This window comes from Colias eurytheme, chromosome 15, assembly GCF_061535395.1.
Source record: "Colias eurytheme isolate Ceu_HAF_F1 chromosome 15, ilColEury1 Martin Lab GWU primary, whole genome shotgun sequence".
NCBI lineage: Eukaryota > Metazoa > Arthropoda > Insecta > Lepidoptera > Pieridae > Colias > Colias eurytheme.
Genome location: NC_142994.1, coordinates 6916626 through 6934371, shown reverse-complemented (window position 1 = coordinate 6934371; position 17746 = coordinate 6916626). Strand labels below are relative to the sequence as shown.

Genomic DNA, 17746 nt, shown 5'->3' with positions numbered 1-17746 from the left:
TTATGATTAAATTTACCATTTATTGGTGCAGGAAGATTGCTTTGTTCGATGTTTCTGTCAATTTATATTATGTCTTCCAGTTCCATGTCACGCGTAAAACGTATGTTTTATATGAGGCTATTATTTTTAATAGGAGAATTTACTTAATGACTAGTCTTTATATAGTTTTATGGTAACTATCCATTCTGTATATAATTAACGTGAAAGTTTATAATAAGCATTTTAGGCTGTTAGTGTGTCATTTACACCTACGTTACTCAATATTTGGTTGTACTTTGTAGATAGAGCTGGATAAAAATATTAAATCTACTCTACAATCTACTCTACAAAGCAAACTAGTTTTGGACTAAATTCAAATCAATTTCCAAACTATAAACATTTGTATCTACATAATAATTGAAACATCATACAGAAAAAGTGAATAATATATTTGTTGCGTCCCGTCCCGCGATAATTTAAAATTTATTGTCTCACCGTATAAGTGAGGTACAGATAAAATATCGTAGGTAGTTTCATAAAACCATGAGCAGATCCGAAATGTAAGCACATTAAGTTATCGTTCAAATTATCTCCATCTGTGTTACAATATTTATTAGTATCTCACTTCGGGACCGGGGACGGCTCGGTGATTGTGAGCAGAGTGTTCTCTCCCAATTAGGTGGTTATTGACGTTTTACTGTTATCAGGTAAATCTCGAAACGATGGCCCTTATTCGTAGTATCTTTAAATTACTCAGATAAAACCGTGAACTCGCATTTGTATGGCATTAATTAGGCTGAAACGTTTATTTTGAGCACATTTTATTTTTAATCACTTTTTATATACGCGTGTAATTACCGTTGATAAAAATATCATCAAGTGCAGTGATTATAAATTTTAGTTTGTTTGATAATTTCATATTAAAACAAACTAATTACGTGCTATGTAGCTTTAAAATTAATGCAAGATTGTATTAATTTGTTTAAAACGTGTAAGTACTTCCATTATATTAAGGTATATAGGTATTATGAAAGAGGATATTGTTATAAAATAACTTCCATTGCATTTTATGATTGGATGCTATGATTCCATAATAAAATATGTTTTCTTGTGAAATCCAGCCATATTTAACCATATCCATTAAGTTCATAATACATGGTACTTTACTGTGTAAGTAATTTATTACACAAAAGACAACCATATATTATAATCTGTTACAAATATTACCATTATAGTCAAGTGTGTACAGTTCACGAATAAGACGTAAATTAATACGTTAACTATATACACGACAATCCAGAGGTCAGGCATGTCAGCCGACATTTATCCCTAAAAGGGAAGCTGTTAATAGAGTCATTCAACGTTACAGGCCGAATTATCTACAAAGAGAGAAGTCGGTTCGGTATCGGTCGGATATATAAATTTATTTGGTGGTTGTCGAGGCGACACGGGCGCCCGCGCCTCTATCTCGCCGCGTAATCTTGAACATTGGCGTTAAAGAATTTAAATTATACGCCGATACAAATGAACAGGCGACCTCGACTTATTTATTGCCTTAATCCAAATTATATTGACTAGGTTTTCGGATTTCGAGAAATTGTCACGTTATTTGTACTATTATGTCGATACCGATTGAAGTCTATTAGTTCTTTATCATCTTAAAATATACGATTCTTTGGATCGTTGACCAAATGAGTTTCTTTATAGTTACAAAAACGTATTAACAAGATGGGGACGTTAAGCCTTAGCCGTTTACTTTTACATCATGGATAGTGTCTAAACTACTATGTATAGAAGTTTTTGTAATCTATATTACTAATTAAGATGCGACCATTTCATACAGGCTTCGATAGGATGTGCCTGCGGATACCATTACTTAATGTGTCTTATAGCATAATTTCTTTGATATATTGTCGCCTCGAGAGATTGTTATTTAGTAGTTAGATAGGTATTAAGATAATTGATTTCAGTGGATAAACCAACTTGATAGTTAATGTTATACTTAAATACAAAAGAAAAACATAATTAATAATAATAACATAATAATCGTAGACTATAACATTTAATTTTCAATTAACACAACGTATTTTTCGCACAAAAATTCACGCAGAAAGTTGAACACGCAATTTTCGTTTCTCTTCTAAAATTCTTTTCAGATCGCTTATTTCCTTCGATGTTGAAGTGGTAACCTGATGATTAGAATTCTTTTTACTTTTGCGAACTAATTCACGTTCACTCATAAATTTCTTTATATCTTCTTTGGTTTCGATCAGGCCATTTTTTGCAGCTAATTTATCATCTTTTATCTGTTTTCTTTTCTTGTCAAGTTCTTCTTTTAAACAAATTTTCATAGAACTTAATCTTTCTTGTAATTCGGCTATAGACATTTCACAGAGCAAACCCAGACCAGACGATTCAGTTAAATCAATGATTTTAGGTACTTTCGCTTTTTTGGCAATAGCTGATAAAATTTTAATTTCTTTTATCATATTTATTTTCCTCTCTAATTCTTCTTGTTTTACTTTTATGGCATTAGCAATCATTTCCTCACTTTCCTTCTTTAGTTTTTCTGCCATTTCTTTTTTTCGTAACGTTGCGTTATTTTTGGCTTCTAATAAATTTAATTCAATAAGAGAAAGTTTTTCTACTTGTTTTCTATTTTTTTCCATTTCTTGTTTCCTCCACATTTCAATTTCCTCATCCCAAAGCTGTTTTTCTTTTATAAAGTCTTCGTATTTTTTCTTATTTTCATCTTTTAATTTCTTTTTAGCAATAAGCGCTTCCTCATGAGAAATCTGACCCATTAAATGTTTCCTTTCTATATCTAAAAGTCGCTCTCTTTCCTTTTCTTGCCGATCAAAATCCTGCAATTGTTCAATTTTACGAACGTTTCTACAATTAGATATTATATCTTGTAACCACTCAACTTCCTCGTTTTGCGTTTGTTGGATCCTTTTATTCAACCTTTTAACAGTTGCTACTGTGTCTTTGATTTGAGGTGCTGAATTTTGTATAACAATTTTTTTATTTGTGTCTGGTAATGTTTTCTTATAATCAGTTTCCAATTCATTTTTAATGCTTGAAATTTTTTGGTAGTATTTTTCAGATTTCCCTCGAGTAAAGTGAAAATCATTTGTTTTTACTGTATTCAATAGCTGGGTAGCCTTTTGTTTATTTTTATCGTGCAAAGCTTTCAATTTTTTATCAATAACATTTTTGGCTAACATTTTATTTCCTTTCTTTTGTAAAGAATTGGGAGGAGTTTCGGGTGTTGGAGATGAACCTGGAGCCGGGCAGTGATCTTGATGATGATGCCCTTTTCTTTTCAATACATTTGGCTGTATCGGCACAGTTAATGGCTTTGCTTTTCTTCGCTCAATTCTTTTCAAGTATTCAGCATAATTATGTGCCATTTCACTTATGTAAGGCTGCCAATTAAATAAAGGGCTAATTATTTTGTCAGTTATGAAATTTGTGTCATAGCTACTTTGTGCTACTTGTGATACGTATGTCAACACTTCATTGTTGCTCAAAAAATTTGTGAATGTACTTAACAATGGTTTACTTAAATTGAAGAGACACTTGTATAAATATGACATATCGGTTGGCGTAATTTGAAATGTAATGGCGTGAAAAATAATTATGAAATAGTCTAGATCTTCTTCCGTAAGTTCATCAGACATATGAGCGGCGATTTCTTTCAAAAATTCACCATGTTTTTGTATTCCTAAAAATGCTTCCGCTATCCAAGATAGCTTAGTATCTTGTATATTTTCAGGACACGTCTCGATATATGTTTTCATGTATTCGTATGGAGATACTTCAGTGCTTGCTCCATAGTCCATTATTATATTTCTCAACACCTTTACATTACTTGATGTATAATAGTATACCATAATATAAGAGTTTGTTGTGGTTGATAATTTTACATAGAAAATTATAGGCTGACATAAAAATATACGAATGAGACATTAAGATGAAACTTACGTAATTTAGTTGACAGTTGAAACATTTTATTTTAGTCAGCCAGTATTGTAATGGTATTTAAATTTTATATTGTACCTACTTTTTGTAATTTTTCTGTAAAACATCTTTTCACCATTTATCTTTTCTTATAGTTTTTATCTTATTTATATTATAACAATCCAACGCTGGCAATAGGTAATATTAGAAATAGTATATACTTTTTTTAGATTATAGTTTAATTTCAAATAGGTATCAATTTAAAATTATAAATATAAATTTACTCATATAACTTCAATGCCATTGATTTTATGCATGATAAAATGCACTTAGGTATAAGTAAAATCAACAAACTATGTTCTTATCCGCCTAGAATATTTCACAGATGATAAAATAGCCATAACTTTGATAGGAAACGTCTAATACCATATACCTAATGTAGTTAGTAGTTACTATACTTACTCCCACCAGGTAATTATGAACTATCGTTCAACAATCTCGAAGTGAAATACCTATTTAAGAAATAGAAACCAAGAATAATTTACCACTCAATCTTAATAATATGAAGTTCCCTTGTACCGCGTTGCTGGGAGTATTTAATTAGGTAGCCAGTCTGTTTTCGCCGAGCCTGTCATTAATTAATCACTCGGACGCAAAGCTATTTATTCGACAGTTCGACACCTCAAGTAGGCTCCGTTCGATGAGCACAAAATGCAAGTCACAGGAGACCTCTTAAAATATAATAATCGTGTTAAAGACAACCATAAAGACCATATTCGATTAGAGGAATTTTAAACAGGTTCCTGTCTTGTTATCTTCACGCTATTGTCAGTCGGTAACTTACATGTCATGTCCGATCTTTGCATTTTCATTCTCTTTATAATTACTCTTGCTTCGTTTTGTCGGTAACTACTAACTGATGGGCGCTTTATACTTGCGTATTACACAAAGTGTTCTTGGACTAAGCACTCATATTGTCATGTATCTGTCTATATGCATTTTATTTTAATTATTATCGATATGAAATGGCAGAGATTGGATTAATTGCATTTTTTTGTGTTCACCAATTTTCCTCCCTGAGACATGATTTTATTGTTTGCTATACATTTGGACTATTAAAAAAGAACTCAAAAAGTAAAGATTCTCATTTAATTAATTAAAATCGCTTCATATTGTCTGAGAAAGCGGAGGTTTATTGATTCTGTCAAGATGGATTCAACTTTGAACACAAATCAATTTGAACATAATATTAGCTGTCAGTGCATGTCAAATTATCACCCTTAATTAATAGCTGGAGAGCCAGTGAACCCTGGGAGTAACGGTCTCCCTGTAAGGCTAGAAATTTGTATACTTACGATTTATGGAATTCTAAGAGCAATAGCCATGACCTGGCAGGCGTGAGCCCTGCACGTCATCAGCCCCTTTATTTTTTAAACTGTTAAAAAAATTGGTTTTCTAAACTTGTTTCTGTAAATTTGAAAATTTAATAGGATAAAGTTTATTTATTGTACATCTTAAAAAAAAATTGACAGGCGATTACAATAAGCAGAAGTATATGACAGATCAATTAGAAAACGCACAGTTGATGGGGTAAAATAAACTTTATCCTGTATACTCGAAATTTTTATATGTCTTCAAATAAACGTCTCAGAGTAAGTATGTACAATGCCAGGCGGTTTTGAACAGCATAAGACCTTGACAGGCGAGGGGACAGTTGCTAAGGGCGTGCGAGTGGGAGGTTTTGCGTGAATGCATATAGTGCATTCTGTCTGTCACTCCTGTTGGTCGTAGCGTGATGATACATAGCCTATCACCTTCCTCGATAAATGGGCTATCTAACAGTGAAAGAATTTTTCAAATCGGATCAGTAGTTCCCGATATTAGCGCGTTCAAATAAACAAACAAACTCTTCAGCTTTATAATATTAGTAAAGATTTATTTTATATTTAAACGTACAAATTTAATATTAAATAATTTTTGTTTTGTAAGTTTTCGCTTATCTTATAAGATCTATAAATAGACCATCTAACAAATGAATGATATTCATTTGTTAGATGGTCCTGATATTAGCGCGTTCAACATAGCAAACAAACAAGCAAATTCTTCAGTTTTATTATATTATCTAGTACTTTACTATTAAGATTTGAAATAATATTCTTTGTATTATATTTCTTTGACCATCTGATTCGATGGCAATTGGCATTGTTATTATGAACTTGAGATATAATTAAGGACTCGTGTAAAAACTAAAAATAACATACTAAGTAGGTATTAGGATCTTGACATTGATTTCTTACAAATATGAGCCGCCACGGTACGGGAAACCTGGCCGATGCGATACACCGTACACACTAGTAGCTAGTAGTGTCACTACTATAATATAGACTATGTATATAACATCACATAGCGTGGCGACGCGGCCACGATTTAAAAAAAAAAAAAGCTTCGTTATAACTTTTGGCCTTTATTTTTTCTGTCTAGCCCATGTCTAGCCCCCTTTCGCAACGCGCGATATGGAACTTACTTGTTCCAAAAATATTACAAAATAAATATTAGGTGGTGTAGGTAGTACTTTAAGAAGACATTGATTGCTCACATATTTATTTATCACTAGCGACCCGCCCCGGCTTCGCACGGGTGCAATTGGGTGCAATGCTGATACTAAATACACTACAGAAAAACTTTTAACGTTGTATATAAAAACATAGCGACCCGGCCTGCCGGTGCCGCCGCAAACGCTACGTCCCGCAATTTTTAAATCTGTAATATCTTCGAAAATATTCACTTAAATCATACGGTGTAAAGGGCCATATAGATCTATATTAAATGAACAATGTATTTAAGGTATTTAATTGGTTAAGGATTAATGCTGTATTGGTTAAAATCGCTTCGAAAATTAGCCATTATTTGTCGTAAAAAGTAAATGACAAAAAAAAGTTATTGTGGGTTATCCATAAGAGATAGACATATGCCATCGCGGACTTTTCTGTGGACCTTTTCAATGTGTACAATACTTAGTACATTATTTTGATAAAACTCGTAGGGTTCAGCCTGCGTTTGCAATGTAAGCGGAAAAAATGTAATTATTTACGACATCACAATAGAAACCTCAAAAATAACAGTACTTCTCCACTATTTAATGGATGTTATTATACATATAAACCTTCCTCTTGAATCACTCTATCTATTAAAAAAAACCGCATCAAAATCCGTTGCGTAGTTTCAAAGATTTAAGCGTACAAAGGGACATAGGGACATAGGGAAATAGGGACAGAGAATGCGACTTTGTTTTATACTATGTAGTGATAATCATCATAAAGAAAGTTATTTGAAGTAGGTACCTACCTATGCATTTTAAAATATTAAAAAAATGAAATAATGTATTTTATTGTGATTTTAATACATTTAAAAAGCTTTTTTGATTTGAATTATAAAACACAATAAATTACATTGCATTTACTGTATGCGTTCATGTAAAATTTCTTATTTGCACGCTGCCCTTAGCAACTGTCCCCTCGCCTGTCAAGGTCTTATGCTGTTCAAAACCGCCTGGCATTGTACATACTTACTCTGAGACGTATATTTGAAGACATATAAAAATTTCGAGTATACAGGATAAAGTTTATTTTACCCCATCAACTGTGCGTTTTCTAATTGATCTGTCATATACTTCTGCTTATTGTAATCGCCTGTCAATTTTTTTTTAAGATGTACAATAAATAAACTTTATCCTATTAAATTTTCAAATTTACAGAAACAAGTTTAGAAAACCAATTTTTTTAACAGTTTAAAAAATAAAGGGGCTGATGACGTGCAGGGCTGACGCCTGCCAGGTCATGGCTATTGCTCTTAGAAGGCCATAAATCGTAAGTATACAAATTTCTAGCCTTACAGGGAGACCGTTACTCCCAGGGTTCACTGGCTCTTGGACCATAAAGACTTGAGGCTTCTTTCTCACGTCTAATAAACGTCTGGTTGTGTTGCATAGAACGAATACGTTCATTTTGTTAGAGTTTTTTAAATTGAACAGGTAAATGGTTTATATCGATGGTTATATTCGGCTTTAAAAAGCATAGTAGTTCAAAATCAATTAATGAGATCACGTACTCTATAGCTACTAGTGCTTTCATGGAGTGGAATTAACAAAAGCGTATTAACAAGGGCCACCTAAGGAGAGGCTTCATCAATCTCTGTGGCCAGTTACAAAGGAACTCAACAAAGAGTTATGGCTCTTTACGTATGCTCGCTACTATGTAGAAGAATTATTACTTCAATTTAATGACCGCGTCGTGATTAGACGTTGCCTTTTCATGGCTTTATTACATAAATCTCAGACTAAGTACCCAATAACTACAAAAGTATCGCAATTTATAACTCCGTATAAACATGTTTATCTCCCTAAGTAAATTTTAATAAAACTAAAAATAGGGCCTATCTTGTATTTAAAAAAATGTAAATTATTTACTGTATACTTACTATGAATATACTTCCATTGCTACACCACCATTATGTAATTAATATTCTCATCACCATTTTACAACGTTTATTTTATTTAAAACTTAAAATTGAATACACAGCATCTTCCACAAGTTTTAACATTTATTTAAGTAAAGAGGAAAATATTTTGGCCTTTAATAAAACGCATTACAAAAAAAGTTAATAAAATGGGCATAAATAACATAAATGTTTTGCCGTTAGTATCAAACAGTGTCCAATTTGATGCACCACGGCCTGTCCGAGATAAGCTTGATCACCACAGATGTTATTTATTTGTTCAGTAATTTATATAAGGTTAGTTACTGTTTTATTGACCGTATTAAATCAAGCCCCAATAAGGCAGCCATTCATGTTTATTTTTACGAAGTTTGTACTTGGTATGCCCAATAAATTATCATCTTGGTCACTTTTATCACGGGCCTATGGTATCATTTATCGCATGTTGGTATACATATAGATTTTTGACATTTAATCCGAAAGTTATTTTATTGATTAATTACTGTTGCGTAAAGGCTATCTTAAATTATAGTCTAGACTTTAAATCATAAGGCAATAAACACCATTTGCACATTATATTAAAATGTAAATAAATCTAGTCAAACAGGAACTTATTTATAAAGAACATTGATATGAAATTAGAAATCTATATAATTTTCAAATATTTTTAAAGGCTAATAATAATATACATGTATTATGTGTAACAAATTCATAGGATATTTTGCGTGCTGAATAGGGGCACACGACACTTATTTTCAATATTTAAAATAATAAAAAGTAAAAACAAAGTTTAGTAAAATAAAAAGAATATCCACTTTGTCTTATCCACATTATGACTAACGAAGTCGAAAAGTGGTCCGTCCTGCTTGAGTTTATTGATTGACAAACGCAGATTTCGATTAAATTCTAGCGATACGACCGATTACCTGTATACGGTCTGTAGTAAGATATTTTATTTGATATATTGCGATTCATTCGCAAGAATATTCATTAATTAATGTGACTAATAAATCTTCAAACGCAAGCAGTTAATAGACGTCATGAAAGCAAAGTTTATTGGCATCGTAATCATATTACTGTATGCTAATTTAGATAAGCTAATGGCAATTCGACAATGCAAATGCAATACCTCTGTAGTCTGTACTCGTTGGTAATTGCAATTAACCTTTTTAATTGTATCATATAAGTATTTTATAGTTTTCGTTTTTGAGATCACGACTTCCTATCGATTTTGTGCATTAAAAAGGTCTTAGAACAAAAAGACATGTAACCTAACCTAACTCTCATTAATTAGTATAGAATTTATTACCAAGTTGCAACGCTAATAAGATGAATTAGAATATGGTCGTCTGCCTCCTAGCAGAGGGTATAAATCTTCTCATAAGTTTTTATTGGGGCCGAAAAAATCTCTGATCATGACGAACCATTCATGTGTAATTGGGTTCACCGGCTTCACATAAAATATGAGTTCATGGCTTTATAGGATAAGGTTTTATAGAGAACATAAATACTTTATTGTGTTTTTGTTCAGATTTCTTCATACAAGAATATGTCTGATATCTTTCAATTTTAACTTGATAGGACGTATATTTTATTGTTTATTTATGCTCATAATGTGACATTTTGTCTGCTCTTAAAGCTATAAGACTGCATTTTACGAATGTGTTTAGCATTGCAAATATCATTTTGGACTTTACAACTTTAATTGTAGATACCTGTGATGGTTGAAATTAAAATAATTTAATTTTTACGCTCTTACTATAAGCGAAGATTTTATTTAATATGTAGATTTATCAATTGAAAATGTTAAATATTACAAAAATGTAGAGTCGGAATTTAATACATGCTTAGGAATTAAGATGCGTGAATACTGATGAATAAAAAAAAATTAGGAAAAACTTAGTCGTGAAAATATTATTCATAAGTTAGCACCGATTTCAAGTCCAACACCCATTTTGGGAGCGTTACGTACGAATTCATTCTTTTATGATGTTAACGACGCGAAGCTTGTGGAAAGTTGTTACGCTTCTTTTGTTATATAAAGCATAACTGCAATTCGGTCCGAGACAAAGGCAAAAGACATAGGAGCAAGTAAAATTGCCATTCAAAATTTCCGAACGGGTTCCACTTCAGAAGAGGCTCATTTGAGCATAAAATTACATTGTCTTCCCGACATTGTCAGGTGGCAATGAACTGCACTTTGACATAAAATTGCTTTGAACGTTATAAATCCATTTCATTGCCTTAATAAAGCGTGATTGAGGAATTTGATAGGAGCCATCGTTCCATTCGCCTATCTATCTTAGTTCGAGTCGTTAAGGTCTTTATGTTTAGCAAGAATACATTAAACAGTACCTTCGTATAACACAAGAGGCTTATAATAATAATTCTAATGAGCCTGGACATAAACACTAACGGGGATTTTATTTTAATTACGTATATTATATTTACAAATTTATATGAAGTATATTTATGTTTGTAAAAATATAAACGCCTAGTTAGTAGCAAAACACATTAAAATCTATAATTGTTATCTTACAACACTACTTGTACTCGTCTTTTTTTGTATTCTCGACTACTTCTACCATTCTTCAAACTTATTAATTGAAACATACACAAGATATTCTCTGAATTTAGGAAAATATAAACCTTAACATATTTGTTCTAAAAATAGGATATTAATTTGGCTAGTTATCGAAAATATTATTATTTCTATAATAATTAGTAGTATTGATTCGCTAACGAGGTGAAAACAATTATGTAAACATATTCCATAAAAAGTCGCTTTACATAATACCTTATTATGTTCTGTGCCTTTGTCAATCACAAGCGGTTAAGTCTACATTTTGTGGTTGAAATAATAACCCTCGTTAGCTTTAACAAAGACTTGGGAGATATGTAAATTCGTGAAAGGCACGGATACAAAAAAAAAAATCAAGGCTCATGCAAGTAACAGGTGTGTTCTTGATTTCTAATAATGGCATTTGTACTGTAATTATCGAATGGAGGCTGATGTTAAAGGTACTTTTTATTGGACTTTTACCGTCATCAGGTAACTTTCAATTTTATTGAAAAGTAATGTTTGCGCATATGGTCCCTTAAATTTATATTTATATTGCGTTGCATTCAAGAGAAAATGCACACGTGACATGATAAATATGTTTTGGTAGGTATTTTATTTTTTGACAATATTGCTTATAAATTGGTATAGTTTGTAGGGATACCTATAATTACAGCAAATATTGTAATAGTTAGTGAGATAATAACTTTAAGAGATGGCAAACAAAATAGAGCAGAGGTTTTTATGTTGCAATCTAGACCTGCAAAAACTATTATTTTACACGAAAAATTAATAGTTTTTAACAATATGATGTAAACGGCTTGTATGACTCACATACTACATGAAACAAATAAATAAAATATCAATCACAGTACGTATACAATAATTTAAGGGCGGCATGAGTTATATATGTGTCACCGGGCTAGGATTAGATACAAAATACAGTGTGAAGAAGGCGTAGATCGTTCAATAATGAAATGTTATATCTACAATGTTTATCTGGTGCTTCTGAAATGCGCAGCGTGGGCGCTATCCAGTCCGAAGGCAGATTTACGACTTACTACGCCATCTTACCACTTTGAGCCCAAAAGAATTATATCTTATTACATTTTTATTACCTTTATTACACGACCAAGACTTCCTCGAGTGCTTATTAGATTACATTGATACTATTAGCGGGTAATCAGAAGAGCGTAGGTTTAATGGAGGGTATTTATTAGTGGAAACCTCGGAATCGGCCACTTAGTACCGAGGTGTTTGAGTTAAATTACGACGTGACGCTAATTAAATTTTATCTAATGATCATGTTGTTATTAACTGGTCACGTGATGCTCAGCTTTGTGACAAATAAAGTTGTATCCAATTAAAAATGTTGCAGTGTCCGTTGAATGTTAAATATGTGAGACAGGTATTCCGGTCACTAGTAATCTGTGAACAAAAAATGCGACATTTCCTAAATAGTTTAATTCCATATTCATTAAAAGTTAATATAGTGATTATGATCTTTCAAATTTGAGAATTATTCAGATTAGTCACATAAAATGAAGCTACCAGTTTCACCTACCGTAGACACTTTCCCTTCACAATGAGCTTAGCATTTAAAGGTATTACAGCAATAATATCTTTGCAAATCGCGTGTCATGATAAAATATAGGGCACCTCGTTGATTGCTCAGTATTGTGTGCGGATTGCGAATTGCAGTAGCCTCCGAGTATGCATTATTTGCTGTGGAATAATTCCAACGAGTTTTATGTGTGAAAAGCCTAATTTATTACCTTCGATCTCTGCAATTACAATATTTGTGCTTGCTCGGAACGTGAGGTTATCTTGTATTTATTAATTCCATATTGAATAGCTATAAATTATCGATTTCATTACCATTTTACGCTGTTCATATCATATTTTTTTAAGAGGGTTGATAAATGTTAACTTATTAGCTTATTTCGACAATTACATATTTAAGAGATATGTAGATACTTTTATTTGTATAATTATGTGACAATTGGATGATAATATTGAAGACTACCAAATAATTAGCTGGTAAACCACGGAAGACTTGTGTTAGTTAAATTGTTTTCAGAGTATTGTAGTGTGTGATAAAAGAAAGAACTTAATATTATGTAATATTAGCTTACAAAATAATTGTAACTTGATTAAAATGTATGTGTATGAGATGTTAAATTAAAATTTTTCGTGACATTACGCATTGTACTGGAAACTTAAAAAGGTTCATCATCATAGTGCACAGCAATTAAGTTCAAACAACACTCGCGCAAACTGAACTAAACAAACCTTAATTACTTGATATACGAAATCACAACAAAGATATTAAATCAGCAAGTAAATATAAATATTAATATAGGTTTTTATTGAAGGGTGCGGTGTGCGGCCGGGGTCTCATTTTGCAATCGAGGGATTGATGGATACAGCTCTATCCAGATCTTGGACGGCGCGACGAATCCCTGTTACGCATGTGTGACGCTTGTCAGGTCTTGGTACTTTAATGATGAGTGTAATATGTCAGGTTTTTATGATATAGGGATAATGGGAACCTTTTTAAGCGATATGTGAATGATGTTGTATCGTGTTTGTACAATAATTATAGGAGAATTTAGCAGTTGGATAATCTGTGCTATGTAAATATTGCAACATAAATAATTATAACTTATATTTTGCTCTTCTAGGTAGTTCACCATTTTAAAGTATTAAGCAGAGAAGCATGAATTAATGAACTTACTTTAAACTTTACGGTCATTCAACATCACCGCAAAACACTTTGGTTGTAGGTAATATCTGCAAGAAGGAATACTAAAAATATTTTCTTCATTTGACGGATAATTCATGAATATTATTACGAAGATACCTACTAATTACAATAATATGAAGTAATAACAAACAAACAAACATGAGTTTTATTACTTTGATTTGCGGTGGGATGCTTATTCCACTTTTGGATATATTTTGATTTCAGTGACCAACTTTTACAATGTTTAAGCAATATTCACATACCTACTCGCAATACAGGCGGCATAATATGTGCGTCTTATTTTTATTGACTCGATGTCTCAAAAACAACAAAAATATTTTATTTGAGAGGGTCAATAAATGAGATAAGCATAAAATCACACATTTGTTCCTTGAACATTATATAAGTAGGACATTGGAAGTTGTCAATGTGTTGAAGCTCAGAGGAAATAATCATGTGACTAGTCCTATGATCAAGATCATCTAATCTTACGATCGGCCCTCTACCTGTGTCATTCACCGTGTTGTTACAGGTCGCTTCGTTCAACACAAAAAAAGTCTCCTTTCAAATGTAAATCGCTGTAAACCGACAAAGCAAATTGTCACAAATAAACACTGATACATTTGGTTTTTTGTGAAAGCCCATAAAAACCCGGGCGCATCGGTAAAGGGTCAGAGCGGGCCAATCAATCTAAGATAAAAATTTCTTTTATTGATTTTTTGTTCTCGTTTCACTATTTTTGAATGGAACTATGAACTCAGCTTGTTAATCGTGAGAATTTTAATAGTAAAGGTGATAACATATGATTTATACGTTCAATATATTTCAGTAGGTATATTTGATATTAACATCACAAGTACAAATGCTTCAACATACAAGTAACTAAGTAGAAAGTATAAGAAGTATACAAATATATTTTCGCATTATAAATACATAAGTAACTTAGCATATAAATAGTAAATCTATCTATAAGCCACTCTACAGCAATGAATCTATGAATCATATCAACGTCCAATAGGGCCATAATTTAGTATGTTAATGAAATGTCTCCATCCAAAAGACAAAATAAAAGACAATAGAGTTGAATACATTAATCCAAATATTGATTTAACCCCATCAGGCGGAAGCAGGTGGGAAGACGCACGCGCCACCTTCCAGTCACAATCAATGATGCTCTAGCTACGAAATTAAATGATAATCTCTATTTTTTCATATTTGTATAAAGAGTTAATAAGTGCATTTCGGCTACAAGGTGTCAGGGGTACGCAACGTTTGGTATAGATTAGGATTTTTAAGTTTTACAGGAAAATTCCTGAATCGGTAACATCTTTCATTAATTATTTAATTAAACCTTATATTCTTCAATTTATCCTTGTTATAAAATATAGTATAGCTCCAAATTGAAGTTTAAGAATGGTGAGTAACAGGATAATTCGTGTATGTTCACAAATAAAGGAATAGCAACAATAATAATATAATAATCTCATTTTTATTAAGGTGCCGTAAAAAAATTATCACTATCCTGCAGAAGAAGTTTTATTTCAGAGGAAGTTCATCAAATCAACATGTAACTAAGAATATTTTCTAGCTTGGAGTTAACAATCCAAAAGGTTTGTTAGCCCTGAAATAACGCGGTCATTATTCATTTTAACGGTTACGGCACCCACGAGAGGGTTGATCGTCATGCTTCACTTTGATATTACTGATAGTTTGAGTCTTTTTGGGGCAGATGTGTAAAGCTTATAATTTGACCGTATCAAAACATTAGGCCGGCCCGTTGAGATCTTTAAGTAGAGCAATGTGAAAAGTGTCCTGTCATAAAGCTTATTTTAATAAAAATGATAGCGCCGTGTGAATCAGTGATGGATAGCTATATCTACATCAAATGTATTCTAATAGATATCTCTAATAGGCGCTCTAAGTGATTCTATAAAAATACTCTGAAAATAAGGAACAATATAATTAAATTAATGTTCCTGAAAAAGAAAACATTCAACGTTTAATTCTTATCTATATAGGTAGGTATGTAGTATCCCTATACTTACAGTAAAATATAATATTCTTCCATTCCTTAGAATAAATCAGAAGAGTAGAGTTAAATTGACACAGTAAAATACACGTGTATGGTTTTTGTAAGTGTCCGTGTGTTTTTACGCGTTCATATTACAACTTAGGGCGTTCATATTACGCGTTCATATTACTTATTCTCAATATAATTAATTTGATTTGACAAAGAACACCTATTCGATAATTTTTGGACCTCGTCTGCCCAGGCCACTGGCCATTAAGGAAAAATTTATCCAAGTATCAAGTTTCTTGCCAATTATTTTTTCTATGAAATTTTGAATTAGTGAACGTTAGAAGATTGATTTTATTTCATCATCAGTACTTATTAAATTTCGTCTTCGATATAAAATACTCAAATTGTAGTCAACTTTAAACATTGAAGCTAATGCAATTTCTAATTCCAAAAAAATTTCTTAAATTGATAATCTTTCAAATAGATAGGTACTTACCTATAAGTTCAAAACTAAACTGCTATCTACTGAACGTATAGGCACTCCATGAATATAAAGTTTAAAAGAAGAGGTTAAATCCTTTCCAAAGATAAAGGTAAGCCCCTGCCTTATTCGCGTCAAATCTGTAATGGGGATAATTCTGTGCCTCCAGTGAATAAGGGAGTAAGACGAGTTATTCCCTTTGGTTTTTATTGCACCATTGGATTCAGCTCGTCAAAATACACAACATATCAAAAGGTCATATCTCTAGCTGCGTCCTAACCCATTTTTTCGAATGACCCAAACGGTATAAGTAGGGTGTGATTAACGGTATAAGTTACCTTATCCATCATTTTAGGCAATCGCAAAGGAACTATTCGTCTCGAGTCAAAAGTACCCACGAACACAAAGACGTATGTGTAGTTATACTTTTTGAATAAAGACTTAATTCATTTTGTTCCATCAGTCCTAACACTATTTTAGTATAAACGCATTTGTGTCATTTTTCTAACATGAGCATAAAGGAACAACTCTTTTAGTGTCATTGGTTCAAGTGACGACATGAGACAGTTTGGCATTAATGCCGTGTTGCTATTGGTCTATTAATTGAATACTGCACGGAAACAACACACCATACCTATTCCTTATTATTTTTAAATCGTTTTTTTCAATAAATCTCCAACAACAAATCTTTATATTTTTTAAAAAAGGGTTTTATCAGTTAACTTGGGATACTAATATATTTCTATGGAAATTAACTATTTTTTGCAATAGATATTAAAAATACAGTTAACACATTATTAATGTGCACACTTAAAGTGCATTTAATGATATTATACTCTTTGTTTATATAAATACAGAACGATAATTGAATCATCTAAAAAAAGCCAACAAAATGTTAAACTTATATTTTCTTCTTAAATAATTGGGTAAGTTTAAAAAAAAAAACTCGTTTTTATTTTTTTTTTTAAATTATCTAACTACAATAATCAAGACAATAATATTATAGTCTATAATAGTCGCATAAAAAAAAGTATTTATAACCAGGCTTGACAATAATTATGAATATTGTTTTCTCCGTATATAGCGTTTTAGCCACTGTGCTTTGGTAATTTGCCTTTTTTATAGGAAAAAAATCCGCAATATCGATACTTCTTTGGTCCTGCATTTTCGTAAACATTTTATGAATACTCTGGTACCACATATTTTGAAAAAATTGGGCTATTGTCACGTAGAGTCTCTTCAAAGTGCGTGCCACAAGTCGTATTTGCATCCAAGGCACCTTCAAATCTGTGCTTAATTTTGCATAAAATCTTTGCGGCTCATTGTATTTTCTTTATTTATCTACATTATATTGATATTATATGATATAGACATTGTTAAAATTCTACCTATAACTTTTCCTGTATTAACTGAACATACAGAAATATGGTTTTCGGTCTTCTCTTATCTCCTTATAGTGCTTGTATCCTCAATGTATACCACCATGACATTGTGGCGTTGCCA

The 17746-nt window shown here is 31.8% G+C and overlaps 1 protein-coding gene across 1 annotated transcript; it reads right to left on the bottom strand.

The window, feature by feature from the left end:
* Positions 1 to 2081: 2081 nt before the first annotated feature.
* LOC149902382 (cilia- and flagella-associated protein 99-like) lies at positions 2082 to 3875 on the bottom strand. Its single transcript, XM_090109982.1, has one exon. The coding sequence runs from the start codon at positions 3873 to 3875 to the stop codon at positions 2082 to 2084; it is 1794 nt and encodes a 597-aa protein (XP_089966108.1).
* Between the last annotated feature and the right edge of the window lie 13871 nt (positions 3876 to 17746).